The sequence below is a fragment of the Lepidochelys kempii genome, chromosome 1, assembly GCF_965140265.1.
Source record: "Lepidochelys kempii isolate rLepKem1 chromosome 1, rLepKem1.hap2, whole genome shotgun sequence".
NCBI lineage: Eukaryota > Metazoa > Chordata > Testudines > Cheloniidae > Lepidochelys > Lepidochelys kempii.
In genome coordinates this window covers 38,111,401-38,126,482 of record NC_133256.1, presented here as the reverse complement: position 1 = coordinate 38,126,482, position 15,082 = coordinate 38,111,401, and the positions used below count along the sequence as shown (strand labels likewise).

Sequence of the window (15,082 nt, the reverse complement as noted above, 5' to 3'; positions counted from 1 at the left end):
GACATGAATGGCACTCACATATCACAGTGATGCACATTTCTAAAATGCCTAAAATGAACAGGACAAGGGAGGGAGGTCCACCATCACACAAATACATACTTCCTCTTACATCCAATATAAGTACTCAGCACATCCGTATTTGATCTCCTTTCTCCCAAGGCCAGGTTTTGTTTCTTTTTGCTGACCTTCATCCCTTTGCACCCCCATCAGATGCTGGCCACAGCACCTGGGGGCAGCAGGACCAAGCTCTCAGGGTAGGTCGGACTGGCCTCATCACATGCCCATTTACAGGGCAGAGCTGATCACTACAGGCCGGATTGTGCCCCCGCCCCCCAGCACGGGAGCGCCCTGTACCAGCAAAGGCGGGTGCGTGCAGTTGAAGGCCCAGGGCTGACGGGCAGCGGGTGGGACACGCCAGGCCACAAGCAGCGGCATCTCCCGGAGCCTCTCCCAGCAGCACGGCGCGATCCTCGGGCGAGGGGAAGCTTGTGGGCCCGGCCCGAGGGAGACGCCACGGCCGAGGAACATGAGCAGGTGGAGGCCCAGCGCCGTGCGGGGAAAGAGCGTCTCTCGGGGGCTCGCGGCCGAGGCAGCGCAGGCTCCTTGGCACCGCACCCGGGGCCTCTCCCGCCAACGGCTGAAGGAGCCGCCAGGGAGGGGGCAGGGCGGCGCGCCTCGCCCTGGGTCCGGCTAACTGCAGGGAGGCATGAGCCGAGTTGGCCCCCGCGCGGCCCCAGAGAGCCGTTGGGACCTGCCTCTCAGGGGAAGGGCCCAGGCCCGCAGCGCTCGGCCCCCTCTCACCTTGGGAGACAACTGTTCCGCGTCGCGAGCACCCGACGCACAGCAGCCCCCGGGGAGGCAGCCCGTGGGGCTCGTCCCGCGCCGCCGCCATCTCGCGCCTTCCCACCTGCAGCACGCGGACCCGAGCAACAGCCAGCACAGCACGTGCCCTCAGCCACCAGCCAATAGCAGCCGCCCTCCTGTTACCCAGCCGCCAATCATCGCGTGGTGATGGCCACGTGGCAAGGCCTCCTCCCTGTTACTAGGTAAGGAAACCACCTAGTGGGTTCTGGAGTAGCGGCCGTGTTAGTCTGTCTCTGCAAAAAGAGCAGGAGGACCTGTGGCACCTTAGAGACCAAAAGAAAAGGAGGACTTGTGGCACTTTAGAGACTAACCAATTTATTTGAGCATAAGCTTTAGCTCACTTCATTGGATGCTCAGATAAATTGGTTAGTCTCTAAGGTGCCACAAGTCCTCCTGTTCTTTTTGAGAATACAGACTAACACGGCTGCTACTCTGAAACCTTAGAGACTAACCAATTTATTTGAGTATAAGCTTTCATGAGCTACAGCTCACTTCAAAGGTTTTGGTGAACTACTGGGGTCAGGTTATTCAGCAGGCCCAGGGGGATGGCCAGCAATGGAACCTAGGCTTCTGAGTCCCCTCTGGTGCACTGTCATCTGGACCACCCTGCCATGGGACCGTTGAGCTTTCTAGGGTAGAGCTGTCACTGGTCACCACATTTGTGCCATGGTAGATCATTGGCCCTACCTGCCTCTAGCAGCGATTAACTATTACCTGGCCCAGCAGTGGTCATGAAACCACATGGCTTAAAAATATAATTCAGAAGTTGAAGGCACTATCACTGATGTTATAACATCTGTTTTTTAAAGATACAAGCGTTTTCTTTGGTTAGAACAGATCAAATAATATGGGTTGAATAAATTATTCAATGTCACTTCTGTAGTGTTCCCCCTGCTCTTATTTTGTTTTTTGATTAACATGGACTTGAATCCCTTAGGTTTCTGTTTCAAGTCAACTAAAACAAAACAGTCAAACCCATCAAATTTCTCCTGGCTTCCATGACAAAGTTAGCAAAAATGGCAAGTCTACATGTGGTTTCTATGCAAATCCATAAGCCAGCCCAGGTTTGCTGCAAACTGAGGGCAGGTCTACACTTAAAACACTGCTGTGCAGCACTGTAGCACACCAGTGAAGATGCTACTATGCCAGCAGGAGAGCTTCTCCCATCAGCATAGTTAATCCACCTCCCTGAGAGGCAATAGCTAGGTTGACAGGAGTGTCCACATTGGGGGTATAATACATTAGGCCAGTATAACTTCATCACTCAGGAGTGAGGATTTTTCACACCCCGGAGCGACATAATTATACCAACATAAGTTTATAGTGTAGACCTGGCCTGAGTTAAGGTTGTTTATTATTACTAAATTCACACAGCCCAGAATAAGACTAGCTTCCTACCCCAAATTCATAATTGGAGAATATAAATATATAGCTTGAACCTACTACTTTAAGTAGGGCTGTAGGATGTGGCATGGACATAGTTCAAAGTCCATGAGGTGGGTTTGCAAACTTTGCATAGCTATATATTAGGTTTTTATAACTGGCATATTAATATTTCAGTGAGTGGGGCAAAAACCAAAACTGTATTTTGAGGGAGGAGCTGAAGGAGTCAATGGCAGTACTTACTGCAAAAGCTCAGGGAGAGTATTCCAGACACAAGGGTAGTGTGGAAGGAAGCATACAGATAGGAGTGAGAAGATACAAAGAGAAAGATACACATATTAGCAAACCCATAATTAACCTGATCTGAGTTTAATGGAGTGAAATACTGACTCCATTGAAGTAATTTGTAAAACTCTCATTGCAGCCAGGGTGTGTAACAAAATCCCAAACTAGGCAAGTTTCAGTTGGTTTTGGTCATATTTTACAGTAGTGCCTATAGGCCTCAATTGGGATTAGGGTCCCATTGTTGTAGGTGCTGTATATACAAAGTCATGATCCCTGCCAAAAAAGTTGCTTCTGCTTGTAGAAGTAGATGCTAGGTTGGTTTGCTTCGGTAACAATCAACTTTGGTGAGGGGTGTGCCTATATTTGCTTATTGTCTGGGCTTCAGATATATTCTATAGATGAATGAACAAGTTTAAATATAAACAACATCATACGTTAGATACCATTTTACTGCTCATTAATTTATTCAAATGTATGAAAGTATCTATAGGTACATATCCTGTACTCTATGCCTATTCCACAAATTAAGATGAAAAATATGATAAAGGACTTGTAAAGCGTGAGCTGCGGCTTTAATAGCCTGGTAGGGGGACAGGGAGCAGCTGACCTTACCCCAGAAAGAAGCCCAGCAGACAGGTGCTGGGAATCAGTTGACACAGTTGATTAGCACCTCCTGAGTGGCACACACTCTCAGTTGGAATATAAAGAAGAGCTCAGGAATTAGGGGGGGGGTGAGTATTTTTTGGTCAATAGAACAGATGGTAGACCCCGTGAAGTCCCCATCAGGTTGGAAAGTGCCATACCTGGTAGCTACTAGAGATTAGAGAACCTGAGTCTGAACCTGTAACCAGACAAGACAGTTGTTAGTGTTGCTTTTTGTATGCTTTCTTTGCTTTGTTCAGGAAGCTAGCAAACAGAGGCATGAAAGGGACAGAAACCTAACTTTGGTGTAGCTAGCTGTCTGTCTATCCCTGACTGGTAACTAGGGACACCAGCCTACAGGACTATGTATAAATATGCACCAACAGTTCATCCATTAGTACATAACACATTTTATAACTTTCAACAAAAACAAATAGATATTCTCCTACGTAGTTATCGAGAACCATTTTACACATGTAATTTACTATTTAATGAGTATGTAAGCTGTGCATTAAGTGGTTTTTTTGTATAAATAAATGCTAAAAAAAAAAAAAAGGTGTGGGGGGGCTTCTAAACTATGGCCACAAGATGGTAGCATAGATTAACTATGGTTAGGTTCACTCTCAGTATCTTCACTGCAAAGAGAAAGTGTAATTGTAGCACCCTGAGTAGCCATCCCCATGCTAATTTTAGCCAGACCAGGTAACAGTACCTGTGAAGAAGTGGCAGCATAGTAGTAGCCAGAGTCCCTGTCAGGCTTGTTTTCGGGCAGCTACCCAGAGTACAAGCACATGCCACTGCATCTTCTCTCCTATTGTTACCTGTGCTAGCTAGGCACATTCACTTTGCAATGAAGACATACTCCCCGACTAATACAGGTCCTACTTGCTTTTATTCACATGAGTAATCCCATTGGCTTCATCAGCCTTTTCTGTACTGGAAAATGTGCTGTGTTACAAACATGAAGTTAAAGACAAGATACTCTTTCTATTTCAAATTGACCTCATGGATGAGAGTGAATGTTATGGGTGGTCTGCCCCGTAAGGGTAGTGGGGTCTAGTGGTCAGCTCACTCTGTCACATGGCATGGCCATTTAAGAGTCAGAAAGGTCCAGTTATATATACAAGGACCTGGGAGATATTCAGAGTGAGGAAGTGGTTCCAAGAGTGAGAAATGTTTGGAAGGAAATTCCATTTCTGTTTCTTTAAGGGCCAGGGGTCTATTAGTAGCTCCCATCTCCCCACAGCCAAATGGGAATGAGAACATAAGAATGGCCATACTGGGTCAGACCACAGGTCCATCCAGCCCAGTATCCTGTCTACCGACAGTGGCCAATGCTAGGTGCCCCAGAGGGAGTGAACCTAACAGGTAATGATCAAGTCATCTCTCTCCTGCCATCCATCTCCACCATCTGACAAACAGAAGCTAAGGACACCCATCCTGGCTAATAGCCATTAATGGACTTAACCTCCATGAGTTTATCTGGTTCTCTTTTAAACCCTGTTATAGTCCTAGCCATCACAACCTCCTCAGGCAAGGAGTTCCACAGGTTGACTGTGCGCTGAGTGAAGAAGAACTTCCTTTTATTTGTTTTAAACCTGCTACCCATTAATTTCATTTGGTGGCCCCTAGTTCTTATATTATGAGAACAAGTAAATAACTTTTCCTTATTCACTTTCTCCTCACCACTCATGATTTTATATACCTCTATCATATCCCCCCTTAGTCTCCTCTTTTCCAAGCTGAAAAGTCCTAGCCTTTTTAATCTCTCCTCATATGGGACCCATTCCAAACCCCTAATCATTTTAGTTGCCCTTTTCTGAACCTTTTCTAATGCCAGTATATCTTTTTTGAGATGAGGGGACCCCATCTGTACACAGTATTCAAGATGTGGGCGTACCATGGATTTATATAAGGGCAATAAGATATTCCCTGTCTTATTCTCTGTCCCTTTTTTAATGATTCCTACCATCCCGTTTGCTTTTTTGACTGCCGCTGCATGGACCTCTTCAGAGAACTATCCACAATGACTCCAAGATTTTTCTCCTGATTAGTTGTAGCCCCCATCATATTGTATGTATAGTTGGGGTTATTTTTTCCAATGTGCATTACTTTACATTTATCCACATTAAATTTCATTTGCCATTTTGTTGCCCAATCACTTAGTTTTGTGAGATCTTTTTGAAGTTCTTCACAGTCTGCTTTGGGAGAGCTGGGAGAAGGGGACCAGCACAAAGGTTGCATGCTCTCTCAGCCACCAGGAGATATCAGCAGGGAAAGGCTAGTCTGTTGAGGACCCTGAAGTCTGATGGCTAATTAGGGAAAAGCTGGCAAAGGCCCTAGAGCTGGCTCATCCTGAATTCAGCTCCAGAGAAGAGAGCTGGGGAGACTCCTGTTTAAGGAGAAAGGGAGGGACTAATTAACATAGTCCAGTTCCAAGAGGAGAGCTGGAAATTCTTGCTTAAGTAAGGTTTAAATGAGTAACCCAAAGAAGGAAGTGGGAAGGGTGCTAGCATGGGCGGCGGGTATAATAGGCCAGGGGAAATTCTGCCTTCCCCGGCGCTGCCATAGCCACTGGACCCCCAGTTGTGGGGTTTGGCGGCAAAGTTTTTGCTTTATCATGCCCCAGGCAGGTTCCAGGGCGGCTGAGGGGGCACTTACCACCTGTTCAGCTGCCACAGAACCTGCATGGGGCATATCAAAAGTGTCTTCTAACAGACGCTTTTCCCCTGGGCGGGTTGGGTCCGGGGAAGGGAGGCATGGCATGGCTTTGGCCAGCCCCGGGCTCCTCTGGGTGGGGGGGAGGTTCAGGGCTTTTCCTCCAGCCGGGCTGGGGGTGGAAGCTCCAGGCTGTGGCTGTCCTGGGGCTCCTCTGGGCAGGCAGGGGGCTTGTGGCTCTGGCCACGGGGGGAGGTGGGTCTCGGGGCTCCAGCCAAAGGGAGCACGAGAATGGAAGGGGTGGAGCCGAAGGCTAGCCTCCCTAGAGGGGCGCTCCACCTGCCACCCATGGGTCCCAGAAACAGGTGCAAGTCTCCTGAAGGAAGGAACCAGAGGTTGCTCCTTCTGCTATGTTGCGAGGGAGGGGGGAGGAGTGAGGGCGCAGCGTACTTAGAGGAGGGTGTGGGTTGGGGCAGGGGTGGGAAGAAGCAGGGTGGGACATTGGGGAAAGGGCTGGAATGGGGGCAGGGCTTTGGCGGAGCTGGGGGGAGCACCCCCCGGCAGATTAGAAACTTGGCACCTCTGGTTCAAAAGGTGTAACAGATACAAGTTTACCATGACTATACAGTACCTATGCAGTGTTGTAGCTGTGTCAGTCCCGGGATATGAGAGAGAAGGTGTGTGACGTAATATCTTTATTGGACCAAACTCTGTTGGTGTGAGAGCTTACACAGGGCCCCTCTTCAGGTCTGGGAATACAGTATCTCTTAATTTGAGCACATTGGTTTAGTAAATGGTTGTCCTAGGTTTACTGGAAGTCTATTTGTGGTTTCTGCAGCCTCTTTAGTCTTCCATCTATGAAGTTAATATTGGAGGAACCCAGGTACTTTATTCACACCCCATGCAACACCATTTAATGCAAGGAGCCATCTAGGGGTATAACTGCAGGCAGAATTTGGCCCTGTGTACTTTTGTGCCAAGTGCCCCAAAACTATGCTTATTTTAATTTAAAAAACATTTTCTATCCCAATGACAGTTTATGAAATTTGCTGTTCCTGTCTTCAGATGTGCTACGTTAAGAGTGAAAATATGAAGTAAGAATTTGCATAGTGATATGTACATATTTAGAATGTACTTGTGCTTTTTGTAAGTCATCCCAAACAGTTAAAAGAAACTCCGCTATTTTTAGTTCCTGTCATATGTCTCTTTACTATGGGTGTCACACGTAGTACGTTTTAATCTAAATTCAAACATTTTCTTGTATGGTTGAAAAGAATAAATTTAAGAGCGGTTATTATTTCAACTAACTGTCCCATTAGTTCAGTACGTTGTTTTGTTCAGCATTACATTTAACAATATGTTCTAATTTCTCCCTGCTTCCTTGTAGGAATCATATAGATTTGAATTCTAGAAATTCTGCCTTTATGTACATCCCCATGTGACTTATTGCATTAATGAAGTTGCACAGAGCGTGGAATAGGGAAATATCAGACAGGATTTGAAGGTGTTACATTTGTACATGACAAGAGAGACCACAACTGGAATAGTGTGACCATAGTTTAAAGATATTTAAAACATGGAGACTATTCAGAGAGGTCTACAAGATTGATTTGTGATCTGGAAAATATGCCTTATAGTGAGAGACTTAAGGAGCTTGATCTTTTTAGATTATTGAAGAGAAAGTTGAGACAACTTGATCATGCTGAATAAGTATCTATACAAGGAGACAGTATGACACTAGAGGGCTCTTTACGCTATCAGACAAACATTTTTCTTACCTTAATTTCTAGCCTTTGAATCTTGATATGGCTTTAACAAGGAAGGTTATTGACTATTACCTGAGGATATGGTAAATCCTCCATTACTTGGGCTCTGAGCTAGTAACTGATACCACATAGATGGACCGTTGCGCCCAGGCAGAGCCCCATTGAAGTGAATGTAGCTCTGTGTAGGTGCAGCAGTCTCTGCCCGTGCTTTTTCATTTGCTGGACTGGGATCATGGAACCTCTAAATCATGACTGAATGTCTTTGTAAAAAATATGCTATAATTCAGTCACACATTGACTCCATTCAGGCAACACTGGGTGAAATTCTTTGTTATGCAGAGGGGTCAGACTAGATGATCATAACAGTCCCTTCCATAACAGGCCCTAAAATCAATAAGAATTTCTCGTTATCTATAGAAGTCCTACCCAGAGGTCTCTTTCAGACAAAACTCCCTTCAGGATAAGACCACAGAGTATACTTTATAATTTATTTTATAAAAAGTAAGCTGAAAATGGGTAATTATTGGCTCTTAACTCATAACCACACAGCTCAGAATTCAATAACTTAATCGTAAAAATATAGGATTGGAAGGGAACTCAGGAGATCATCTGCTCCATCCCTCTGCTCTGAGACAGGACCAAGTACACCAAGACCATCCCTGACATGTGTCTGTCTGACTCTCACCAGTTCTTAAAAACCTCCAGTGATTGTGATTCCACAACCTCCCTTGGAAGCCTATTCCACTGCTTACCTAACCTTATAGTTAGAAAGTTTCCTAATGTCTAATCTAAATCTCCCTTGCTGCAGATTAGTTCTTGTCCTACCTTCAGTGGAGATGGAGAGCAATTGCTTATTGACCCCTTTCTTACAGCTCTTAACATATCTGAAGATTATGAGGTCCCCCCTCGGTCTTCTGTTCCTGATACTAAACATGCCCAGTTTTTTAAGTTTTCCTCATAGGTTTTTCCTCATAGGTCCTCATAGGTCTGCTTTTCTAAACCATTAAACATTTTTGTTGCTCTCCTCTGCACTCTCTCCAATTTGCTGGCTTGTAATTTGTTTTTTAACCCAAGCACATAAGCAGACGTGATCCCTGCCCCAAACGTCTTAAAATGTAAAGACAAGATGCCACAAGTGAATGTAACAATAGATAGGAAAAAGAGGAAAGAGATACATTGGAGACAAAAAGAGAAGGAGTACTTTTGGCACCTTAGAGACTAACTAATTTATTTGAGCATAAGCTTTCGTGAGCTACAGCTCACTTCATCGGATGCATACTGTGGAAAGTTTAGAAGATCTTATTATATACACTTATAATAATATATAATATTATATATATATATAATATATATTGTATTATATATTATATATATGTAATATATATATAATATATATATAATAAGATCTTCTAAACTTTCCACAGTATGCATCCGATGAAGTGAGCTGTAGCTCACGAAAGCTTATGCTCAAATAAATTGGTTAGTCTCTAAGGTGCCACAAGTACTCCTTTTCTTTTTGCGAATACAGACTAACACGGCTGTTACTCTGAAACCTAACATTGGAGACAGTAGTTACGGAACATTTGCTCTCTGGTACTGCTAGATTGTGATGGGGAGGAGTGTTCCAGGGCCATGTGTCTCCAAATCTTGGCTCTATGGAGGTGGACAGGGAGAGTCTGCTGTTTCTTGTTCTTCTATTCAATGGTGCTGGCTTCAAGGGTAATTGAATTAAGTGAATTAGCATTCCAAGTACAGGGGAGACAGGTAGAGTTTGAGACCAGATGGCACACTCTCTGCTCCCATTTAAGTCAATGACAGATGAAGGTGCTGTGGAAACCAAAGCCAAGGACAAGAAGGGTTTCTATTCAAGTTCTCAAGCCATGCTCATCACTGTGGTGTCTGAGCTGATGGAAGTGGCATCGCGGAAAGTAACCATGCTATGTAGTTAAGGTTTTTTTTTAATTAATAGTTTTCTTTATTAATTATTTCCTTGCTTTCTTCTTTAGCTACATTATCAGAGAAGAAAATAGGACATACCTGGAAACCTGTTCAGTTATGACAGGTCACACTAATCATATGGTAAATCTATTAAAAAATTGGCAATAATGATGTTGTGAAGGCCAGGACTATAACAGGATTAAAAAAAGAACTAGATAAATTCATGGAGGATAGGTCAATCCACGTTTGCCAAAACTGGGAATGGGTGATGGGACGGATCACTTGATTACCTGTTCTGTTCATTCCCTCTGAAGCACCCGGCATTGGCCATGGTTGGAAGACAGGATACGGAGCTAGATAGACTTTTGGTCTGACCCAGTATAGCCGTTCTTATGTTCTAATGCATATTTCACTTACTAGTATAAAATGGGCTAGAACCAGTTTAGAGCTAGAATCAGCGCTGTATACCATCTGAAGCTTGTGATCCCAGCTTTCAAACAGTGAAAGCATTAATGTTCAATTCCAGTGATTTATGATAATTGGCTGTTAAAGTCACACTGGAATCAGTGCGCTGGTGAGAGAGGAAAAGCAAGATCGTAATACGAATGAAGATACAAAGGCAACTTCTTAGAAGTGATGGTTTCAGTCTTTAGAGCAGAATCTGGTTCATCCTCTGTCCCATTGTGGAAGGTGGAACAGATTGAGAATAAAAAGGAAAAGTGTTTAACTATGTGAAGACAGGAGTCTCCACAATATTAAGGACAGCTTTAAGTTGCAACTTGAACAAATCTAGTAGTTAATTATTTAAATCTCCTTATTCAACTGGAAAATTAACAAGCTTTAAAAATAGACTTTTTTTCCCTACAGACATTCAGCCAAACACATCACTGGTGTCACTTCATTGTCTTCAGTACATTTAGCTTATTTACTCTGATTCATGAGTGGAATTGGTCTTGTAAAACACAATATTTACTGGAAGCTTCACTCGACCTTTAGAGAAGTTGTAGTCTAAGTTGTAGTATATTCTCAAAATCCTGTACTATTCAGGAATCAAAGTTGGGTTGGAAGAGAGAGGATCAGTGGTACTCTAAGCTCCACCACAAACCAGGTTCAATCAACTTTAGATGCAAAAAATAAAGTGAGCCACCACTCACAGCATATTGTTCAGAACATGATCACATGTGATGTTTCTGGGTTTCTCATTTCTGGCTTCCCCTCAGTAGAGCTTTAATACCCTTAGCTCCCTTTAACAGGCCTTTGGGGAAGTTGATAATGACTACATCCATCACATTGCAGGATTTGTCTTCAACCTCTCTATTTTAACTTCTCCTATTATAAGGGGGTGGACTGCCTCTATAAAAGCTGGAGGCTAGGAGCTGGCCAGCTCTGTATAATTAGGCCTGCCCACCACACCTGTGATGAGGTTTAATTAGTAGAACCAGCTGGGTACAGAGGAGAAGATTCTCCTAGGAAGAGCAACAGGAAGCTGTAGAGAAAGAGGATGTTTAGGGAGAAATAGGTAGTAAGTGGTTGATAGTAGTAAGTAGACTCCACCAGGGAACCCTGAGTGTTCAGGAAAAATATTCCAGGAAGTGAAGGGCAGGAGTAACTTTAGTGAAAAGACTAGGAGTAGAGTCTTGATAGGGTTTGAGACCTTCTGTTTTGCATATGTTGTTATGTTGATAAATCCAGCCATGGGGTGGGGGAAATGGCTGAATTTTAAGGAGAGTTTGTGTGTGGAATTCTTAAGGAGCTGTGAAGAGCAGAAACAGAAGCAGGGTGCTTGCACAGCAATCTTAGGCCACTAGGTGGGGGCTTGGGAGGTGACCTGCCCTATGACACCCATATATAAAAATAATTTAACTGCTTTATAAAGGTGTTAGGATAATTAAGTATTTAGTGTTTTGTATAGTACAGTGAAGATATAAAGCACTGAGAGCTAGGTATAGGCTATTTCCAGAGGAAGGATGGCCTTATAGTTAAGGCAACGGACTGGGATTCAGGAGCACTGGTTTTTAATTGCTTTGACTGACTGCCACAGACTTCCTGTGTGACCTGGATCAAGCCATATCCAGGATATTCAAAACATACCCCTTTCATCCACCCCTGTGTCTTCCCCACTGAGAAGCTTGCGCCATTATTGCTTGCTGTATCTTGTCTGTGGTTAGAATCTGGCTCCAGGACTGTCAGTCTGTCACTTTTCACAAGCCCTAGAATATATTTTTAAATCCAGGTAAATTCTTAACATTTCAATAAGGCTGACAATATGAATGTTTGCCCCAGATTGAATTTATCAAATTGTTTTTAACAAATTTGATCTACAGTCTTTGTACTTGCATCATATTGTATTAATATTTCTGCAGTTCTAGAAGCTCTGTTTGTTAAATCACTAACAGTTATTGAAATTACAGGCAAGTCCAGTGCCATATCTTACAAAGACGATCTAAATCAGTTCAACCAGTTTGGCTTTGACTTATTTTGTTAGGGTTTTTGTTTTGTTTTGCAATCACTACTGTAGTAATTGACAAAAGCTTAAGGCAAACAACATAAAAATCCTGTGGACAAGAAAAATTGGTTTATGCTTTTATAATAAAATATAGCATTCTCCATCTGATAGTTCAAGTAGCAGGTTACGTAAACAGTTCAATTTCTGATCCTTTTAAGGGGCTGTCTCTTGTCTGTTAAATATTTTGTGGGAAAAAACATGATCATCAAGTCGGCAGTCTGCCTAGGATTTCAGAATGGCATGAAAATAAATAATTACACATGATGAAAACATTTAGGATATTACATTATGATTATTTCATATCACAGGCAGACATATCTCAGGAAGAAGAATAACATTGAATAAAGTCTAGTGCTCCAGTAAACAAAGGGATTTAAAGACTGTTGGATATAGCTGTCTGTGCTTTCCCTAGGCTAAAATATTGAAACATGATTGTTTTAAAATTAAATTTGATTTTTTTTCTCCCTGTAAGAGAATTCTGTACATGGTAGATCATAAATAATTATTAATAACTGACCAGAACAGGTCAGTTATTAACCATCCCCTGTCCTCCAGCTTCTGGCAGGTGGAGGTTTAGGGACACCTGGAGAATGGGGTTGTGTCCCTGAACTCCTTGGCTAATAGTCATGGATGGACCTATCCTCCATGAACTTCTCATTCTTTTTTGAACCCAGTTATACTTTTGGCCTTCACAACATCACCTGGCAACAAGTTTTACAGGTTGACTGGGTACTGGGTGAAGACATACTTTCTTTTGTTTGTTTTAAACCTGCTGCCTCATAAAACCCTTGCAAGATAAGTGGGTGTTATCTCCATTTTTATGGATTGGGAAACTGAATCACAGAATAGTTAAGTGACTTGTCCAAGGTTACACAAAAAGTCAGTGGCAAAGTGGGAGCTCCTGAAATTCCTGGTTTCCAGTCTTGTGCTCTCACCATTGGGAAATACTACCTCTCTGCAAAAAGATACTATGACAATCCTTTGACTCTTTAGTCATACTAATTCCTTTCTATCAGTTTTTTAGATCACTTTAGTAAACAATGTCACATTAGTAAAGTGAAGGACAGACTTTGTAATATAAGCTGCAATAACCAGTACACCATGCAAAAATCATTCTGTAGTGTTTCAGAATAGCTGTTATTGGACAGAATAGTAACTAAAATACAATAAAGGCATAACATCAAATAAGGACCTCATCAAAAGGCAGCCCTGTTGGGAGCATTGAACTGTGGCCTGCCACAAGAGGGAAAGTGCGCCAGCCTCAGTTTCCCCAAGGAATCTATGCCAGGCTCTCTTCCTTGAATAATACACCTCTTTGGGGCTAGTTTATTTAACATAGTTTAAAATAATATATGATAAAAGTTCCCAAATATAGTCCATTTCCCAAACCCAACAAATACAGTCCTTAAAACCCCGGCTCTTCTCAATGGTCATCCACCGATCTCTTTGCTGGGAATCCTTCAGTACCACACTCCAGTGTCTTCTGCTACACCTGGGCTTCTCATAAGCTCTTCTGTCCCTCTTCCAGTGCAGCCACCCCAGCCCCTCCTGCTGGAATGCAACCCCATTCCAGGAAGGTAGGCAGCTTTGCGGTTTGGCTCTAAATTGTATTTTGAGGATCTGGGAAAGGCTGGTAAAATGATGTACTGCAATAGCACATCCCTCAGATACGCTGGCCACGCCTCTTCTCTGACCAGCACTTCACACTCTATGGGTGGTCCTGGCCTTTCAGACTGCAAAGTGGAGGAAAGGTTGATGCCACTGCCCATCACTAAAACCTCTCATTAGACATTCCACTACTGGGGTCTCAGCCAGGGTCTACACCAGCCAAGGTCAGTGTAGACTCCAGGTTGTATTTGGGCCCATATATATGATACAACTTCTGAGATGTCCTGCCTTAAATCTTGGGGAAAAAAGCTCTGGTATTCTCTGGACTTCTAGAGCCTTCTATTGTCTCTCTCAAAGTGAAGTATCAAACTTATTTGATGGAAAGGTCTGAATTCTGTATTCAAGTGTGGTCCATGGTCTGGGGCTATAAATTCAAGGACTATATATTCCACAAAATGCACAGTGCATATCCACTGATGCCAGTAGGAAGCTTGCGTAGGGATCAAAGGAAGAATATGGCTTTCGGTCAGAGGTGGGCAAACTACGGCCCGCAGGCCACATCCAGCCCGCGGGACCCTCCTGCCCAGCCACTGAGCTCCTGGCCCGGGAGGCTAGTCCCCGGCCCCTCCCCTACTGTTACCCCTCCCCCGTAGCCTCAGCGCACCACGCTGCCAGCGCAATGATCTGGGCGGCCGGGCTGTAGCACCGCCAGCCACCTACACAACAGGCAGTGCGGTAAGGGGGCAGGGAGCAGGGGGGGTTGGATAGAGGGCAGGGGAGTTGGGGAGGGGGTGTGGATAGGGGTTGGGGCAGGCAGAGGGCGGGGAACAGGGGGTTGGATGGGACAGGGGTCCTGGGGGGGCAGTCAGGAAGGAGAAGGGGGGTTGGATGGGGGGTCCAGGGGTGGTCAGGGGACAAGGAGCAGGGGGTGATGGATGGCGTAGAAGTCCCAGGGGGGCCATCAGGGGGCGAGAAGCGGGGGGGTCAGATAGGAGGTGGGGGCCAGGCCACGCCTGGCTGTTCGGGGAGACACAGCCTCCCCTAACCAGCCCTCCACACAATTTTGGAAACTTGATGTGGCCCTCAGGCCAAAAAGTTTGCCTGCCCCTACTTTAGGTAGTAAGTTACCCTTAGTTTCTTATTTGTTCATTATTTTGTTGTCACATTCATTACTCAGCTGAGAAAATCTCTTCCTTTTTAGACCACCACTCTCCCTGTCTTTTAGTCCTCTTCAGTCTCCATTCTTCTTTTTGTTTCTCTCTCCCCATTCCGTCTTAGTGAGTCTGCTCAGTTCTTTTCTCTGTATGCCTTTCCCTGCAGCAGCTCCCACTTCCCAACCCAGCTGGCTTCACTCCCACCCCCTACAACCATTCCAGCCACTAAAATGATCAGTGCCGAAATAATGTTGACACCAAATTGTCATCATTGGGCT

At 44.3% G+C, this 15,082-nt stretch overlaps 1 protein-coding gene across 1 annotated transcript in view; it reads right to left on the bottom strand.

The window, feature by feature from the left end:
- The window catches only part of RNF17 (ring finger protein 17), a 203,058-nt gene extending 202,166 nt beyond the window's left edge, over nucleotides 1-892 (bottom strand). Inside the window, exon 1 of the mRNA XM_073339251.1 lies at nucleotides 802-892. Coding sequence (XP_073195352.1) covers nucleotides 802-892 — 91 coding nt within the window. The remainder of the gene's footprint in view (nucleotides 1-801) is intronic.
- Between the last annotated feature and the right edge of the window lie 14,190 nt (nucleotides 893-15,082).